The 14,054-nt window shown below is 48.1% G+C and overlaps 1 protein-coding gene across 3 annotated transcripts in view; it reads left to right on the forward strand.

Annotated features, from left to right (window-relative positions):
- ABL1 (ABL proto-oncogene 1, non-receptor tyrosine kinase) overlaps positions 1-14,054 on the forward strand; it is a 145,068-nt gene that overhangs the window by 108,270 nt on the left and 22,744 nt on the right. For all 3 annotated transcript variants that reach the window (XM_005660524.3, XM_005660525.3, XM_005660526.3), the window contains 2 exons: positions 4,819-4,992; positions 5,838-6,133. In XM_005660524.3, coding sequence (XP_005660581.1) covers positions 4,819-4,992; positions 5,838-6,133 — 470 coding nt within the window. The remainder of the gene's footprint in view (positions 1-4,818; positions 4,993-5,837; positions 6,134-14,054) is intronic.

Genomic DNA, 14,054 nt, shown 5'->3' on the forward strand with positions numbered 1-14,054 from the left:
TCCGCGTCAGGGACAGTCCCTCTTTAACCCATACTTTAAATCCATAGTCACCCCTGGGCCAGTGTCTGTGTCCTGCCCATTCCAGGTGTTTTCCAGGCTACTTCCCCGATTATGTAACCTTGATCAAATCCAGATGCTGCCGAATGTTTGATAGAAGAGGTCAAATGGCATTTGAGAAGAAAAGCATTTCTGTATTCATGACTCGGGTTTAATTTCCTGTGTAGGCCTGGCCTGCCAGAGCTGTATCCTTACGGCCACAAGGTTGGGACACTGGAGGGAAAGGCACACATACTTTTTCAGGGCAGCTTGAGGAGATTTCCTCCTCCTCAGGGTGCTTTTCCATGTTATCAATTAGATCCGTGTGTCAGCTGGCTTCCTTTTATGACAGTTTTTCTAGTTTTGTAATTGTTTTCTGATAATAGAAATCCACATTCATTGTGAGAAATATGCCAAAATATAGAAAAGGGTAAAGAAAATTTAAAATGTTTGTAATCCCACCACCCTGGGTTAATAAGCTACTGTTAACACACTGCTGTGAGTTAACTTCTGTTCACATTTCGATGTAGTTCCTTCTAGACTTTTTTCAATGTTTAGAGTATTGGGGATTTTTATAAGTTTTTCCAAAAATGTTTTGAATGCTTTATGAATATATTCTGTTTTATGGATGAACCACAAACTAACTTACCTTATAATGATAAATAGTTTGTACTTTTCCTTTTCTGTGCTGTTAATTAAAAATCAGTATAGGGAGTTCCCGTCGTGGCGCAGTGGTTAACGAATCCGACTAGGAACCATGAGGTTGCGGGTTCGATCCCTGCCCTTGCTCAGTGGGTTAATGATCTGGCGTTGCCGTGAGCTGTGGTGTAGGTTGCAGACACGGCTCAGATCCCGCGTTGCTGTGGCTCTGGCGTAGGCCGGTGGCTACAGCTCCGATTCAACCCCTAGCCTGGGAACCTCCATATGCCTCGGGAGCGGCCCAAGAAATAGCAACAACAACAACAACAACAAAAAGACAAAAGACAAAAAAAAAAAAAAAATCAGTATACATAGGAGTTCCGGTCATGGCTCAGTGGTTAACGAATCCCACTAGGAACCACGAGATTGCAGGTTCAATCCCTGGCCTCGCTCAATGGGTTAAGGATCCGGCGTTGCCGTGAGTTGTGGTGCAGGTCGCAGACATGGCTCAGATCTGTCAAACCCACGCCACAGCAGCAGCCTAAGTCATTGCAGTAACAACACTGGATCCTTAACGTGCTGTGCCACAAGAGAACTCCCTTGTCTGTTTTTCCATGGTAGTAGAGGGATTTGTCTTTTGCTTTTGATATGCAAGAGTTCTTTATGCTAAGAATCCTTTGCTTGGAGTTTCCCTGTGGCTCAGCAGGTTAAGAACCCAACCTAGTGTCCATGAGGATGCAGGTTCAATCCCTGGCCTCACTCAGTGGGTTAACGATCGGCATTGCTGCAAGCTGTGGTGTAGGTGGCAGATGCCGCTCAGAGCCAGTGTTGCCACGGCTGTGACACAGGCCTGTAACTCCAGCTCCAATTCAACCCCCACCCCGGGAACTTCCATGTGCCACAGGTGTGGCTGTAAAAAGGGAAAAAAAAAAGAATCCTTGGCCTAATAATTGCACTTAATATGATGGCACTAGAAGCTCTTTTACTTACTTGCACTTAACCGACTTACCAGATTGACCAGCTTGCTCCCCTTCCTTCACCGAACACGCGCGCTAGTGCCCTCAGGTTGGGGGTCCCCCACTCCCTCACACGGCTCCCGCCACCCGAGTCACCGCCACACTCGGGAGTCAGCTGTGTTTCTTTCCATATCTCTTTACTTCAGATGTACTTGCTGTTATAATTACTTGGTTAATATGAAACTAGTGAGATCCAAATGTGAAAAGAGATATGTTTCTGTGAGAATTTAAGTGAATGCTTTAGGGAGTTCCCATCGCGACTCAGTGGTTAGCGAATCCGACTAGGAACCATGAGGTTGCAGGTCCGATCCCTAGACTTGCTCAGTGGGTTAAGGATCCGGCGTTGGCTGTGAGCTGTGGTGTAGGTCACAGATGTGGCTCGGATCTGGCATTGCTGTGGCTGTGGTGTAGGCCGGGGGCTATAGCTCCGTTAGACCCCTAGCCTGGGAACCTCCATGTGCCATGGGTGCGGCCCTAGAAAAGTAAAGAGTAAATAAATAAATGCTTTAGATAGACTGTAAATGCAGGTGACTTTTAAAAAATTGCTGCAGGACTGGGTGCGAGTGGCACAGCTGGAAGCAGTTGGAAGGGATTGGGCTGGGATTACGTGGCTAATGGCGCTGACGTCTTCCTTGGAAGCTGATGCTGCAGGTGAGATAACGTGCTGTAGGCAGGACGGTAAGAGTGCATCCAGCTCTGATGACACACCCACACTCCAAAGGACAGTCCTTGACCCTACCGTCAGGACTAGCAAATCAGTATGTATTCAGGTGGAGCTAGGGGATCAGATACTTTAATTTTAAAAATTCCCTGTTTCGGAGTTTCCACTGCGGCACAGTGGGATCGGCAGCATCTTGGAAACACTGGGATAGAGGTCCCATCCCCAACCTGGCATAGTGGCTTACGGATCTGACACGGCCGCAACTGTGGCTTGGATCTCATCCTTGGCCCGGGAACTCCATATGCCACAGAGTGGCCCAAAAAAGAAGTAAAAGAAATTGACTTATTTATTTCTGCTTTAACCAGATTATTTTGGTGAACTGCTCAGTCTCTGATCACAGTAGCACTAGGTACATGTCAGAGCCAACGCAAATACTCAGAGAACCGGGCCTCGAACACACTAAAGCTTTTGCACGTCCTAGGAAACGGTAGTCTTACCTGACCCTCTTCTTTGAAATTATCTTTGCCCTCAAGATTCATAAAATGAAATTACCAAGCATAGTCGCGACATGATTTGGGTCAGTTATGTCACTACTGAAGGTTCCTGAAGGGTCACCTTGGTCCATAGTACAAAACAATTCCTCAAGGCTCACGTTGGTCAGTAGTACAAAAGCCAGGATTGAAAGGCCTTCTTCTTTATGTTCCATTGGTTTATTCCAAAGAGCTGGTTCACAGAATGTTCGTTGCTGAAAGTTCTCCAGTCGAGGTTCTGGACGCTTAGCCTCGTCCCTCCGATGTCCTCGGTGCTCCAGTGTCCTTTCTGAAATGAATACCGCAGAATCAGGCCCCTCGCTGCTGCGATGGGTGCTGTTGCCCTAGAAGAGATGTTTGGGGTCCTTTAAATCCATGAAGGAGGAACATTGAAAGTTTTGTTTTGTTGCCATTTGTGTGTCACCTAAACATACGGTCGACCCTTCTGTTCACTCCACGTGAGGGCTGTCCCTCTTCCTCCTCTTTAAAAGGCTGACTTCTCACTGCAGTTTCCTCAAAAGAGTATTTGGACTTCACGCCGCAATATTCTATAAGCGTTAAGATCTACTTGGAGTCAGTTTTGTTGGCTTGAGAGAACCCTTGTGTGTAGTGTCATCATCATCAAGAATTATGGAGAGTTTGAACATGGTTTAAAAAAAAAGACAAGAAGGAACTCAGGGGAAAAAATAATGAACCATATTTAATGCTGTAGTGAATACACATTCCTCATATAAAAGATGTCGGTTGATTTTCAACTTTAGAATCTACTTACAAAAATGAAAGACTTTATTATTACAGAATAGGAAAATAGAGTTTCTTTTACACAAAATAAAAAAAAAAAAAAGAAAGGAGGCCGTACTTGGGCGGCGGGGGGGCTAGAAGGAAGGGTAGGATGTTAATATCCTGGTGAGGTAAATAGTTGAGACACTGTCACCAGCAGGGAGAACAAGAAATAAAGGTGTGGGAGGGAGTGGGGTGGTCGGGGAACTTGAGGTTAATAGAGGCAGACTCTTGCCTTTGGAGTGGATGAGCCATGAGAGCCTGCTGTGTAGCACTGGGAACTCTGTCCAGTCACTTAGGATGGAGCCGGATAACGTGCGAAAATAGAAAGTGTACATGTATGTGCAACTGGGTCACCCTGCTGTACAGGAGAAAAACAAGTGTACTGGGGAAATAACTATTTAAAAAAAAAAAAAGAAAAGCATAAGTCTGGTACTGAAAATGCAAAGATTATAGTGACACAGCTTATGTTTACAGAGAGGGACGTGATCACCAAAAAAAGGCTGTTGCCTCTGGGTGTGGAGAAGGTTGGGATGGAACCTGTTTGTCCTCATAAGCCCTCCAGTACTATGTGATTTTTAAATTATATGCATATATTAACTTTCATACATTTTTAAATGTTTTAAAGCAGGACATTTTTGCTCCGTTTTTATAACATAAGCAATGGCAAAGATTGTTGCCATTTTTTAAACCACTTTTACTCTTAATAACATAATATGTGCAAATGTTAAGAAATGAAATGAGGGAATTCCCATCGTGGCTTAGTGGTTAATGAATCCAACTAGGAACCATGAGGTTGCGGGTCCTATCCCTGGACTTGCTCGGTGGGTTAAGGATCTGGCGTTGCCGTGAGCTGTGGTGTAGGTTGCAGACGTGGCTCGGATCTGGCCTTGCTGTGGCTCTGGCCTTGCTGTGGCTCTGGCATAGGCCGGTGGCTATAGCGCCTATTAGACCCCTAGCCTGGGAACCTCCATATGCCATGGGAGCGGTCCAAGAAATGGCAAAAAGACAAAAAAAAAAAAAAGAAAAGAAAGAAATGAATTAAGGATGTATAATGTTGGGAGTGTAGACTTTTTTTGTTCCTGAGAATAATACTTTTCTCCCCCAATTCTTCTTTCTCCTGTTTCTTTCTTCTCTTTCCGTCTTTGTCTTCCAGAAGCCCTTCAGAGACCAGTAGCATCTGACTTCGAGCCCCAGGGTCTGAGTGAAGCAGCTCGGTGGAACTCTAAGGAAAACCTTCTCGCTGGTCCCAGTGAAAATGACCCCAACCTTTTCGTTGCACTGTATGATTTCGTGGCCAGTGGGGATAACACTTTGAGCATAACTAAAGGTAAAGGAGGTGTGGGCAGCTGGTGATGGGTGAAAGGGACAGAAAGCAGGTATAGCTGTGGCTTGACTAGCCACCCTTTGCTGGTTGAAAGAGCAGCTCTAAAGTTTGGAATACAGAGAGATCCCCCAAAACTAACAGTGTCTTTATAAAAGGGTCCCTTTTCCTTAAGGAGAAGTTCCTGTGCAGTTCTCAGCAAAAGCAGCAGCTTTCCCTATTTTAAATTGAAGAATACATCTGGATCAAACCCTGAAGGCACTTTTTATTTTTTTAAGAAAAAGTATTTTGGGGAGTTCCCATCGTGGCTCAGCAGAAATGAATCTGACTAGCATCCATGAGGACGTGGGTTCCATCCCTGGCCTCGCTCAGTGAGCTAAGGATCCGGTGTTGCCGTGAGCTGTGGTGTAGGTCACAGACAAGGCTTGGATCCCACGTTGTGGCTGTGGTGTAGGCCAGCGGCCACAGCTTTGATTCAATCTTAGCCTAGGAACCTCCATATGCTGTGGGTGCGCCCTGAAAGGACAAAAAAAAAAAAAAGAAAAAGTATTTTTCCCAGAAAGCTTCCTTATATTAAGAACAGAGCACTTGAGTATAGATTTGTAAAAAAAAGAAACAAACAAACCAAAAAAACGGAGGCTATGTATTTATCTGTATATCCAGTATAAACAGGAAGCTTCGTATGTAAACATGTACTCTTATTCACGTATCCGTGTATATTGATGTGGACTTGTTAACATGAAGTAGGTATTTCGGAATTTGAAGATTTTTAGTAATCATACAGAATGAATGAGAATGAGCAAAAGTAGCTTTTCACACCAAGCCGTCTGACTTGGTCCCTTCCTTCCCAGGGGAAAAGCTCCGGGTCCTGGGCTACAACCACAATGGGGAGTGGTGCGAAGCCCAGACGAGAAACGGCCAAGGCTGGGTCCCCAGCAACTATGTCACGCCGGTCAGCAGTCTGGAGAAGCACTCCTGGTACCACGGGCCCGTGTCCCGCAACGCCGCCGAGTACCTGCTGAGCAGCGGGATCAACGGCAGCTTCTTGGTTCGGGAGAGCGAGAGCAGTCCCGGGCAGAGGTCCATCTCGCTGCGATACGAAGGGAGAGTGTACCACTACAGGATCAACACTGCCTCCGATGGCAAGGTAGGGCGCCCCGCCCGGGAGCTGGTGGGCCAGGGAGCCAGTGCTGCTGGGCTGATGAGTTGCTGCAGCAGAGCTCAGCCAAGGAGCCGTTTGGGACCAGCGTCATCCCGGTAGCCTGTTGAGGCCCGAGCGTGTGACGGTACGTCCACAGGCTCCCATAGGCTCGTGCGGTTCTCTGTCCTGCTGGAGTTTTGTTGTTAACAGCTTCCCGAGCTGACCGTGCACATACTTCTTACATTAAGTCTCTTCCTTTTTAAAAAAATCTCTTATTGTGATAGTAGTTTATCCTCAGGGAGAAAAATCCACACAGTAGATGTTATCTTTAAAATGAAAAGCCACCTTGGAGTTCCCGTCGTGGCTCAGTGGTTACCGAATCCAACTAGGAACCGTGAGGTTGAGGGTTCGATCCCAGCCTTGCTCAGTGGGTTGAGGATCTGGCGTTGCCATGAGTGTGGTGTAGGTTGCAAACTCGGCTCGGATCTGCGTTGCTGTGGCTATGGTGTAGGCCAGCAGCTTCAGCTCCGATTCAACCTCTAGCCTGGGAATCTCATATGCCACGGGAGCGGCCCAAAAAACAGCAAAAAGACAAATAAATAAATAAATAAATAAATAAAAAATGAGAAGCTACCTTGAAGCGGGAGCGGCCTAAAAAACGGCAAAAAGACAAATAAATAAATAAATAAATAAAAAATGAGAAGCTACCTTGAAGCACCTCCCCAAAACTGGTATGCCAGTATGTGGACTTCTTCCTATGGATAGAATTGTGGGTGTGTGTGCGTGCACATAATACATATATTTTGAACAAAAATGGGATCACATTATACCCATCTATTTCCAGAGCTGAACTGCAGTTTTGTCAAGCAGTTGGTAGATGTGGTTTTGTGATGGTCACACAATTTCCTGAGTGCCTCCTGTCAGATGGGGCGTTTTTCCATCCTCATCTTATTTACACCTCACCTTAGTCCTCAGGGCAGATACTGCTTTTAACTGCATTTTTGCATTAAGGAAATGAAGGTTTGGAGGGGTCAGGTTTCTTGCTGCAGATCACACAGTGGGAGCTGAAGGAAGTAGCTAGGTTCAGACTCCACTGTCTGCGCCATGGCAACGTGCTGTCCCGAAGGGGTAGACAGGTGGACTGTTGGAGGGTTCCAGATGGTGTATGTATTTTTTAATAATATGTGATACATGCACATGGTTAAAAAGAACAAAATGAATTGCAGTGAAATGTAATTCTGTCTCCTAATTCATTTCTCTTGCTCAGAGGCAACCCCTGTGACCAGTTTCTTACAGAGTTCCCCAGTGTATGTGTGTTTATATTTAAACACACACACACACACACAAGTGATGCATAATCTACACAGTTCTGCATCTTGCTTTTCCCACCTAATCATATATTTTGGAGATTGTTTCATGGCAGCACATTTGGAGCTGCCTTGTCTCATTCTCGTTAATGACTGCATAGCATGGACGGACCATCATTTATTTAAGCAGTCCCCTGCTGGCTGACTTTTAGGCTGTTTCCAGTCTTTTGCTATTATAAATAATACTGTTATGAGGTGGATTTCAAACCTTTTTAAAAAATCTCAGCCCACCGTAAAAAAAAGGTTTAGGTCACCCACCCAATACATGTACTAGTAACAGAAGGTTCGTGAAACCCTACTTACTCCCGTTGTATGTAATGCACTCTGATGTTTGGTATTCCATTCTGTCCTGTTGCTTTTTTTTTTTTTTTTTGATTCTGGTCATAATCCACTCATTTATTTCACAGACTCGCTAGCAGGTTGTGACCGTCATTGTGCATACTTCTTGGCAGACTCCAGGCGTCTGCGAGATAAGTTGCTAGAACTGATTGACGGTTATGTGCATTTCACATTCGTAGAGATATTCCCAAAGTACTTTCTTTAGCAATTGTACAAATATGTTTTCTCACCAGCAGTGTTGTGCGAGTGTGTGTTTCCCTATATGCTCGACAGCAGTATTTTATCAGACTTGCAAAGACATCTCTGTCGGTGATTGATTGGTAACGATTGTATTTTGTTATGTTTAACATGCCTGGGTTGTGTGTTGAGTGCTTCCTGTGCCATTTACCAAATTCATCTTTTCCTGTGTATTTGAAATATACCAAATTTACCTATGAATTTACTCTGTTCTCTCTATTCATATGCCAGAACCAGACTTTTCATTATTACAGCTTTATGGTGTGTGTGTTTGGCCACACCTGCAGCATTTGGAGGTTTCTGGGCTAGGGGTTGAATCCCAGCAGCAGCTGCAGCAGTTTGGGATCCTTTAACCCACTGCGCCATGCCAGGGATTGAACCTGTACCTCCACAGCAACCCTAGCCACTGCAGTTGTATTCTTAACCCCCTTCGCACAAGCAGGAACTCCTAGCTTTATAGTGTGTGGTGTTGATCTTGTTTGTTTGTTTTGGTTTTGGGGGGTTTTCTTGGCTGTGCCTGCAGCATGTGGAAGTTCCTGGGCAAGGGATCAAACCCATGCCACAGGAGTGACAATACCAGATCCATAACCACTAGGCCACCAGGGAACTCCTGTAACATGTGATACCTGATAGCTCTAGTCCCCTTTTTTTAATCTTGCTAACATTTTCATGGTTATCCCCACATGTTTACTCGTACCATACAAATGCACAATGCATTTCTTTCTCTTTTTTTCTTTACAGAGCTGCACCCGCAACATATGGAGGTTCCCAGGCTAGGGATCAAATCAAAGCTGCAGCTGCCCGCCTATACCACGGCCACAGCAATGCGGGATCTGAGCTGTGTCTGCGACCTGCACCACCACTCATGGCAACACCGGATCCTTAACCCACTGAGCAAGGCCGGGGCTCAAACCCCCAACCTCATGGTTCCTAGTCGGATTCGTTTCTGATGCGCCATGATGGGAACTCCAGATTTTTGGGGGGTTTGTTTTTTGGCATTTCTTTTTTCAGTGTGCTTATCTGTTGATTTTTCTGCATCTCCACATCTCAGAGTCTTCTGGCTAAAGTCCTTATTGCCAGTATCGGATGCTTTCTGTTGTGGCACATGTCCTTCTACCAGCACCAGAGTCTCTGTGACAGACAGCATAGTCTGCTGTTGACGTGCGACCAGAGGTCGGCCTCATCAGCTTGCTTTTCAGGTCATTGTTCCCATCCCGTGGGTAGAACTGAGACCTTCCTTCTGCAGAAGACATGCCAGGGTGCCGAGCCCTTGGACACCTAGCCTTCAGACCGCAGGGCTGCCTTTTTAGTGAAGCAGGACACCAGAGGGCACCGCTCGTGAGGGCGGTGGTCTCCTGGAGCCGACAGCTTGCTTCCCGTCTGCACTGTCTATCCACGGGCGAGCCGTGCGGCACCACAGTGATCAGGGGAGGCTTGTGCTGAGCAGGATAAGGGTTTCTTTTCCCTGGAGTTGTGTCATCAGCACCCTTGGAACAGATGCAGACGATGCATGATCTAGGTCAACTTGTCTACCTTGTCCCGCGGGGGTGGGTCTAAAGCATTATTAAAAGGTGGCGCGCAAGGCCCGCATGGACACATGATTTGCAGAATTTGAGTCACCTGATGAGGAAGCCAAGCCTCTGTCTGAAAGCTGGTGTGCACCAGGTAGGTTCCTTTCATTCCAGGTAGAGCACAGGGCACCCCTCTCATCAGGCCGGGCAGCTCATCCAAGTGTCTGAGGCATCTTGCCTCCGCCCGCCCTTCCTGGCAAAGGCTGCCTCCAGCTGTCCGAGCACCTGGAGATTTCTCAGCCCACGGGGTCATCAGGCCGACATCTGCAGAGGCTCCGCTCTGTGAGGGCCACTCTTGAGGGGGCCCCGTTGGGTGGGGTCATATTCCTGGAATGAGTGGTACAGCATCTGAATGGGGGGAGGTGTTACAGCAATGCGTGAGACAGTGCGGCTCGGCTTTGCAAAAGCTGCTTACATAGCAGAGCTTTGATGCAATCGTTTTTGGATTTCTAAGGGGAAAATTTAAAGTTTGGTGGGAGGGACAGCCTGGGGTTGAATAAATTTGATTCTTATTTTCAAATTAGCTAATCTTTAGAAAACAACTGATTTAGAGATTCTTCTCCAAGGCCCCAAAGGATTTCTTTCTGCCTCCGCCCTCTTGGCTCTGGTTTACCTTCGTCCTCCTGTTCCGAGCTTTCAGCAGCAGTTTTGGCTGGTCAGTCAGCCCAGGGCCATCAGCTCAGGGCCCAAAGCCCAGGACTCTTGGAGTTTCAAGCTAGACTCTTGAAAGGACTGCACCACACAGACCCATTGCTGTTTCCTGGCAGTCCGGGTAGTCTTCACAGTGTTCAGGCACCCTGGCATTTGGTTTTCGGTCTTGGTGCTTTCTTAAAGTTTGGAGACCTCTGCCAACATAACAGAATTAAAGTCTGATTTTCCTCTTCCACCTCCCATCCCCGGTCATTGTTCAGTTCTGGTTATTTGTGTCTGTATCATATTTACTCGGGTGGGGTGCCTCTGCCAAGCCCCACGCTTCCCTTAGCCCCCGATAGTCTTTCCTTTTCTTCCCTTCTTCAGAGAGATGCCCAGTTGACACTTACTTTCACGGTCTGTTGAAGCGACAAGTTCAGGTTGACAGGAGTGGGATTTGGGCTTAAGCTTTGGCAGAGGTGGCAGGACAGATACCAACTGTGTAAACCAGATTTACCCACCCTGACCCTGGCTGGGCAGGCACAGGCATCTCAGTGGAAAGCCTGCCAAACCATAGCTGACCTTCCCTTGTCAAGGGGGGCGCATTACTCTTAAGTGGGGCCTAACTCTCAAGGACTGCCTTCCTGCTGGTTTCTGAGTAGCTTGGAGGGTGGGGTGGGGTGGGGGGGTTACTTCCTGGCCTTGCAGGCTGTAAACACTACGTCCAGGGCTGGGGGCAGGGGACAGACCTCCAGGGTCTGAGGTAGCCAAAGACTAAGCTCCCGTAAGCCTGTGAGTCTGGCTGTCAGGAGGAAAGCTGTTTCTGGTGAGTTTCTTTGACAAGTCCTATCTTTCGGGTCCCTGCATGATTGGGAGGAGGCACAGCCCCGGCTGAGCCCCCAGAGTGTTTACGTAACTGGGTGCGTAGCACAATGACATGCCGTTCATAACACTGATTTCACTTTCTCTGTGAACGTGCCGTGCATTCCTGGTGAAGATCACCCAGTTCACTAGCAAATGCGGCTCAAACACTAGCACTACTCGGAAGGAAGCCACCGGAGCCGCCTGCTAGAAGATGGCTCTGCGGTACATTTAAGGGAGAGTAGTTTCAATATTTAATACGTGTCGGTATGTAAATTTTATGTTGAAAGATGAACTAAGTCTCAGGGTCTGTAAATTTAATTATTGAAAAGGATAGAGTTTGCCCACTCAGTGAAACCTCCCATAACTCTGCAGTTTCTAACAGTGGAGCCTGAGAGGGAATCAGCTGAGACCAAGAACAAATTCTGCATAAAGTAGGGCTTGGGGGAGCCATTAGCATTCTGTGCCATTGCGTGAACTTGATCTTTGGGCTGGGGAGTGCTCCTTTCAAGCTGACAGGGAAAGATAGGTAACGAGCCTTGCTCCCAGGTGACCTGCCCGAGAGCCCAGCAAGCAAAACGGGCCCTTTTGCCTGTACTGTGCCAGTGCTTTCCAAGTGGGGGGTGCTCTGCTTCCAAGGGGTGCCTTCTTGGGATGGCTCTTCTCTCCTCTCCTTTCGTCACCCCTCAGTAGGGAAGATACCCATCAGCCGAGGGCCAGAGAGAAGAGGGCTTGGAGCATCTGCAGCCTGCAGTGAAGCAGCTGGACACCTGGCAGACTTTCGAGAGAGGGGCTGGGATGGGAACTCCCCCCGCATCCCCCACTCCGTCTTCGTGAGCTGTTCTTGCCTTGGTAGCCATCACTAACAAGAGGGCCATGTCGGCAGCAAGTGGGTGTCGAGAAGGGTAGGCTCAGCGGTGTCCACCTCTGCCTTCCCCCCAGCCCCCACCCTGTACTCTTGTACCCACATTCAGGGGCCCGAGTGTGACTCAGGGCCCCTCCTTAGAGCAGGTCACTTAGAGGCTTCTCCTTGTGCTCTGCGGTATGAAAGCGGGGACTCCTGGGGGGCCGGCTCCTCACCCTGAAAGGTCCTCCTTGCAGAGCTGCCATCTTCCAGGGGGACAGGTTGCCCAGGGCTGTGGAATCTTTCTGGACAACTCTGGGGTTGCTCAGAATTTTATGTTAGTAGAATTGCTACAGAAAGACTGTAAATTATAAACGTCTAAGCCAAGGCTTGCTATTGTCTGATGTTAAAAATTTTTTTATGTCATCTCCGTAAGCAAAAAACGGAAAAAAATCTCCTTTAAGGAATCCTGTTTACCCTCTTGAGAGTTATAGATGGGACCAACTTGTATACTTATTGTTATTTCTCCTTTTTAAAAAATATTTTTAGGTGTTCCCGTCGTGGTTCAGCGGCTAGCAAACCCAACTGGCATCCATGAGGACGCAGGTTCAATCCCTGGCCTCTCTTGGTGGGTTAAGGATCCGGCATTGCCATGGGCTGTAGGTGTAGGTCACAGACACGGCTTGGATCCCTTGTTGCTGTGCCTCTGGCATAGACCAGCAGCTATAGTTCCGATTGGACCTACGGGGCCCTAAAAGACAAAAAGATAAAACATGTATTTTTTATCATCCGATATTATAAATACATAGAAAGTAGTGGAGCCCACCATAGCCAACAGGCAAGGCCTTGGCCCTGACACACGTTTCAGGCTCCTCCTTCCTTTCTCTAAGTAGTGACTGACCTGTACCTGCTTCTCCCTCTTGCCTCAAGCATCAGCACTGTCCCAAACCTGTACTCCTCCATCCTCCATCTTGGCAGTGGGCCAGTCTTGCCAATGCCAGGCCCTTCCCGCCTGCCGCCATCCTCGGCTGCTTTTAGTGAGTCAGGAGACTCAGTTGTGTGCCCGGAGCCCAGACGCTCTGTGTGAATTTTAATGTGAATTATCTTTGGTGAGGAAATATTCCCTCACTACATCGCTGAACCAAACAAAAAAAAGAGAGAAGAAAGACAGCTGTCCCCATTCACGTTGTCGCTTTCTGCCAGCCCAGGCCTTTGCCTTCCTCCACGGCGTCCAGGCAAGACCGCCACAGAAGGGGGGTCCTTGCTCAGGGTCTCACCCGCCGTGGCTGAGCTCCCAGGCCCCTGGGTCTCACACCCTCCTCCTCCTCGCGTCCCTGGGCAGCCCGCCCAGCCCCCTCTGTTCCGGGAGAGCGCTGGCCAGGGCGTCCCCCACAGGCAGACGGCTGGGCTCGGTGGGTCTCGGCTTCTGGTGCATCGTCCTCAGCCCAGATGGAGGGAATAGGAATGAGGAGATTTATCTTTTGTTCCATGATTTTCATCTCCGATCACTGTTGCATTCTAGATAATTATATAATTACAGGTTTTAAGTAATAAGCGAATTGTTAAATTTTCCAATCAGCAGATGCTTATTAAGTCCTAGTCTTTATTTTTTCGGCCACACCTGTGGTATGTGGAGGTTCTGGGGCCAGGGATGGAACCCTCACCACCACAGCCACCCAAGCCTCAGCAGTGGCAATGCCGGGTCCTAACCGGCTGAGCCACCGGGGAGCTCCACCCACCAGTGATTTCATCAGCAGCGGTTTTTGAGTGCCTGTTACATGCTCATCTCTGGTTCTTGACATTGGGGGTCAGGGCTGCGTCCTTGTAGGTGGAGAGGGACAGTAACCAGGCAGGTGAGCAGGGCAGGACCAGCAGGTGGTAAGCCATGCGTGACGCCTGCAGACCCGCTGGTCGGGGGATGCTTCACAGACGTTTACCCTGGGCTCAGAATGGTCGCAGCGCACCAGACAGGTGGAGGATGTCACGGAGAAACACCGTACCCGGGATTGGCCAAACCCTGGGTCCTGTGCGGAGAGCCGCTAACCGGAGGTGTGGCCGCTCCTTAAATCGAGGCTCAG

The sequence above is a fragment of the Sus scrofa genome, chromosome 1 (genome assembly GCF_000003025.6).
Source record: "Sus scrofa isolate TJ Tabasco breed Duroc chromosome 1, Sscrofa11.1, whole genome shotgun sequence".
NCBI lineage: Eukaryota > Metazoa > Chordata > Mammalia > Artiodactyla > Suidae > Sus > Sus scrofa.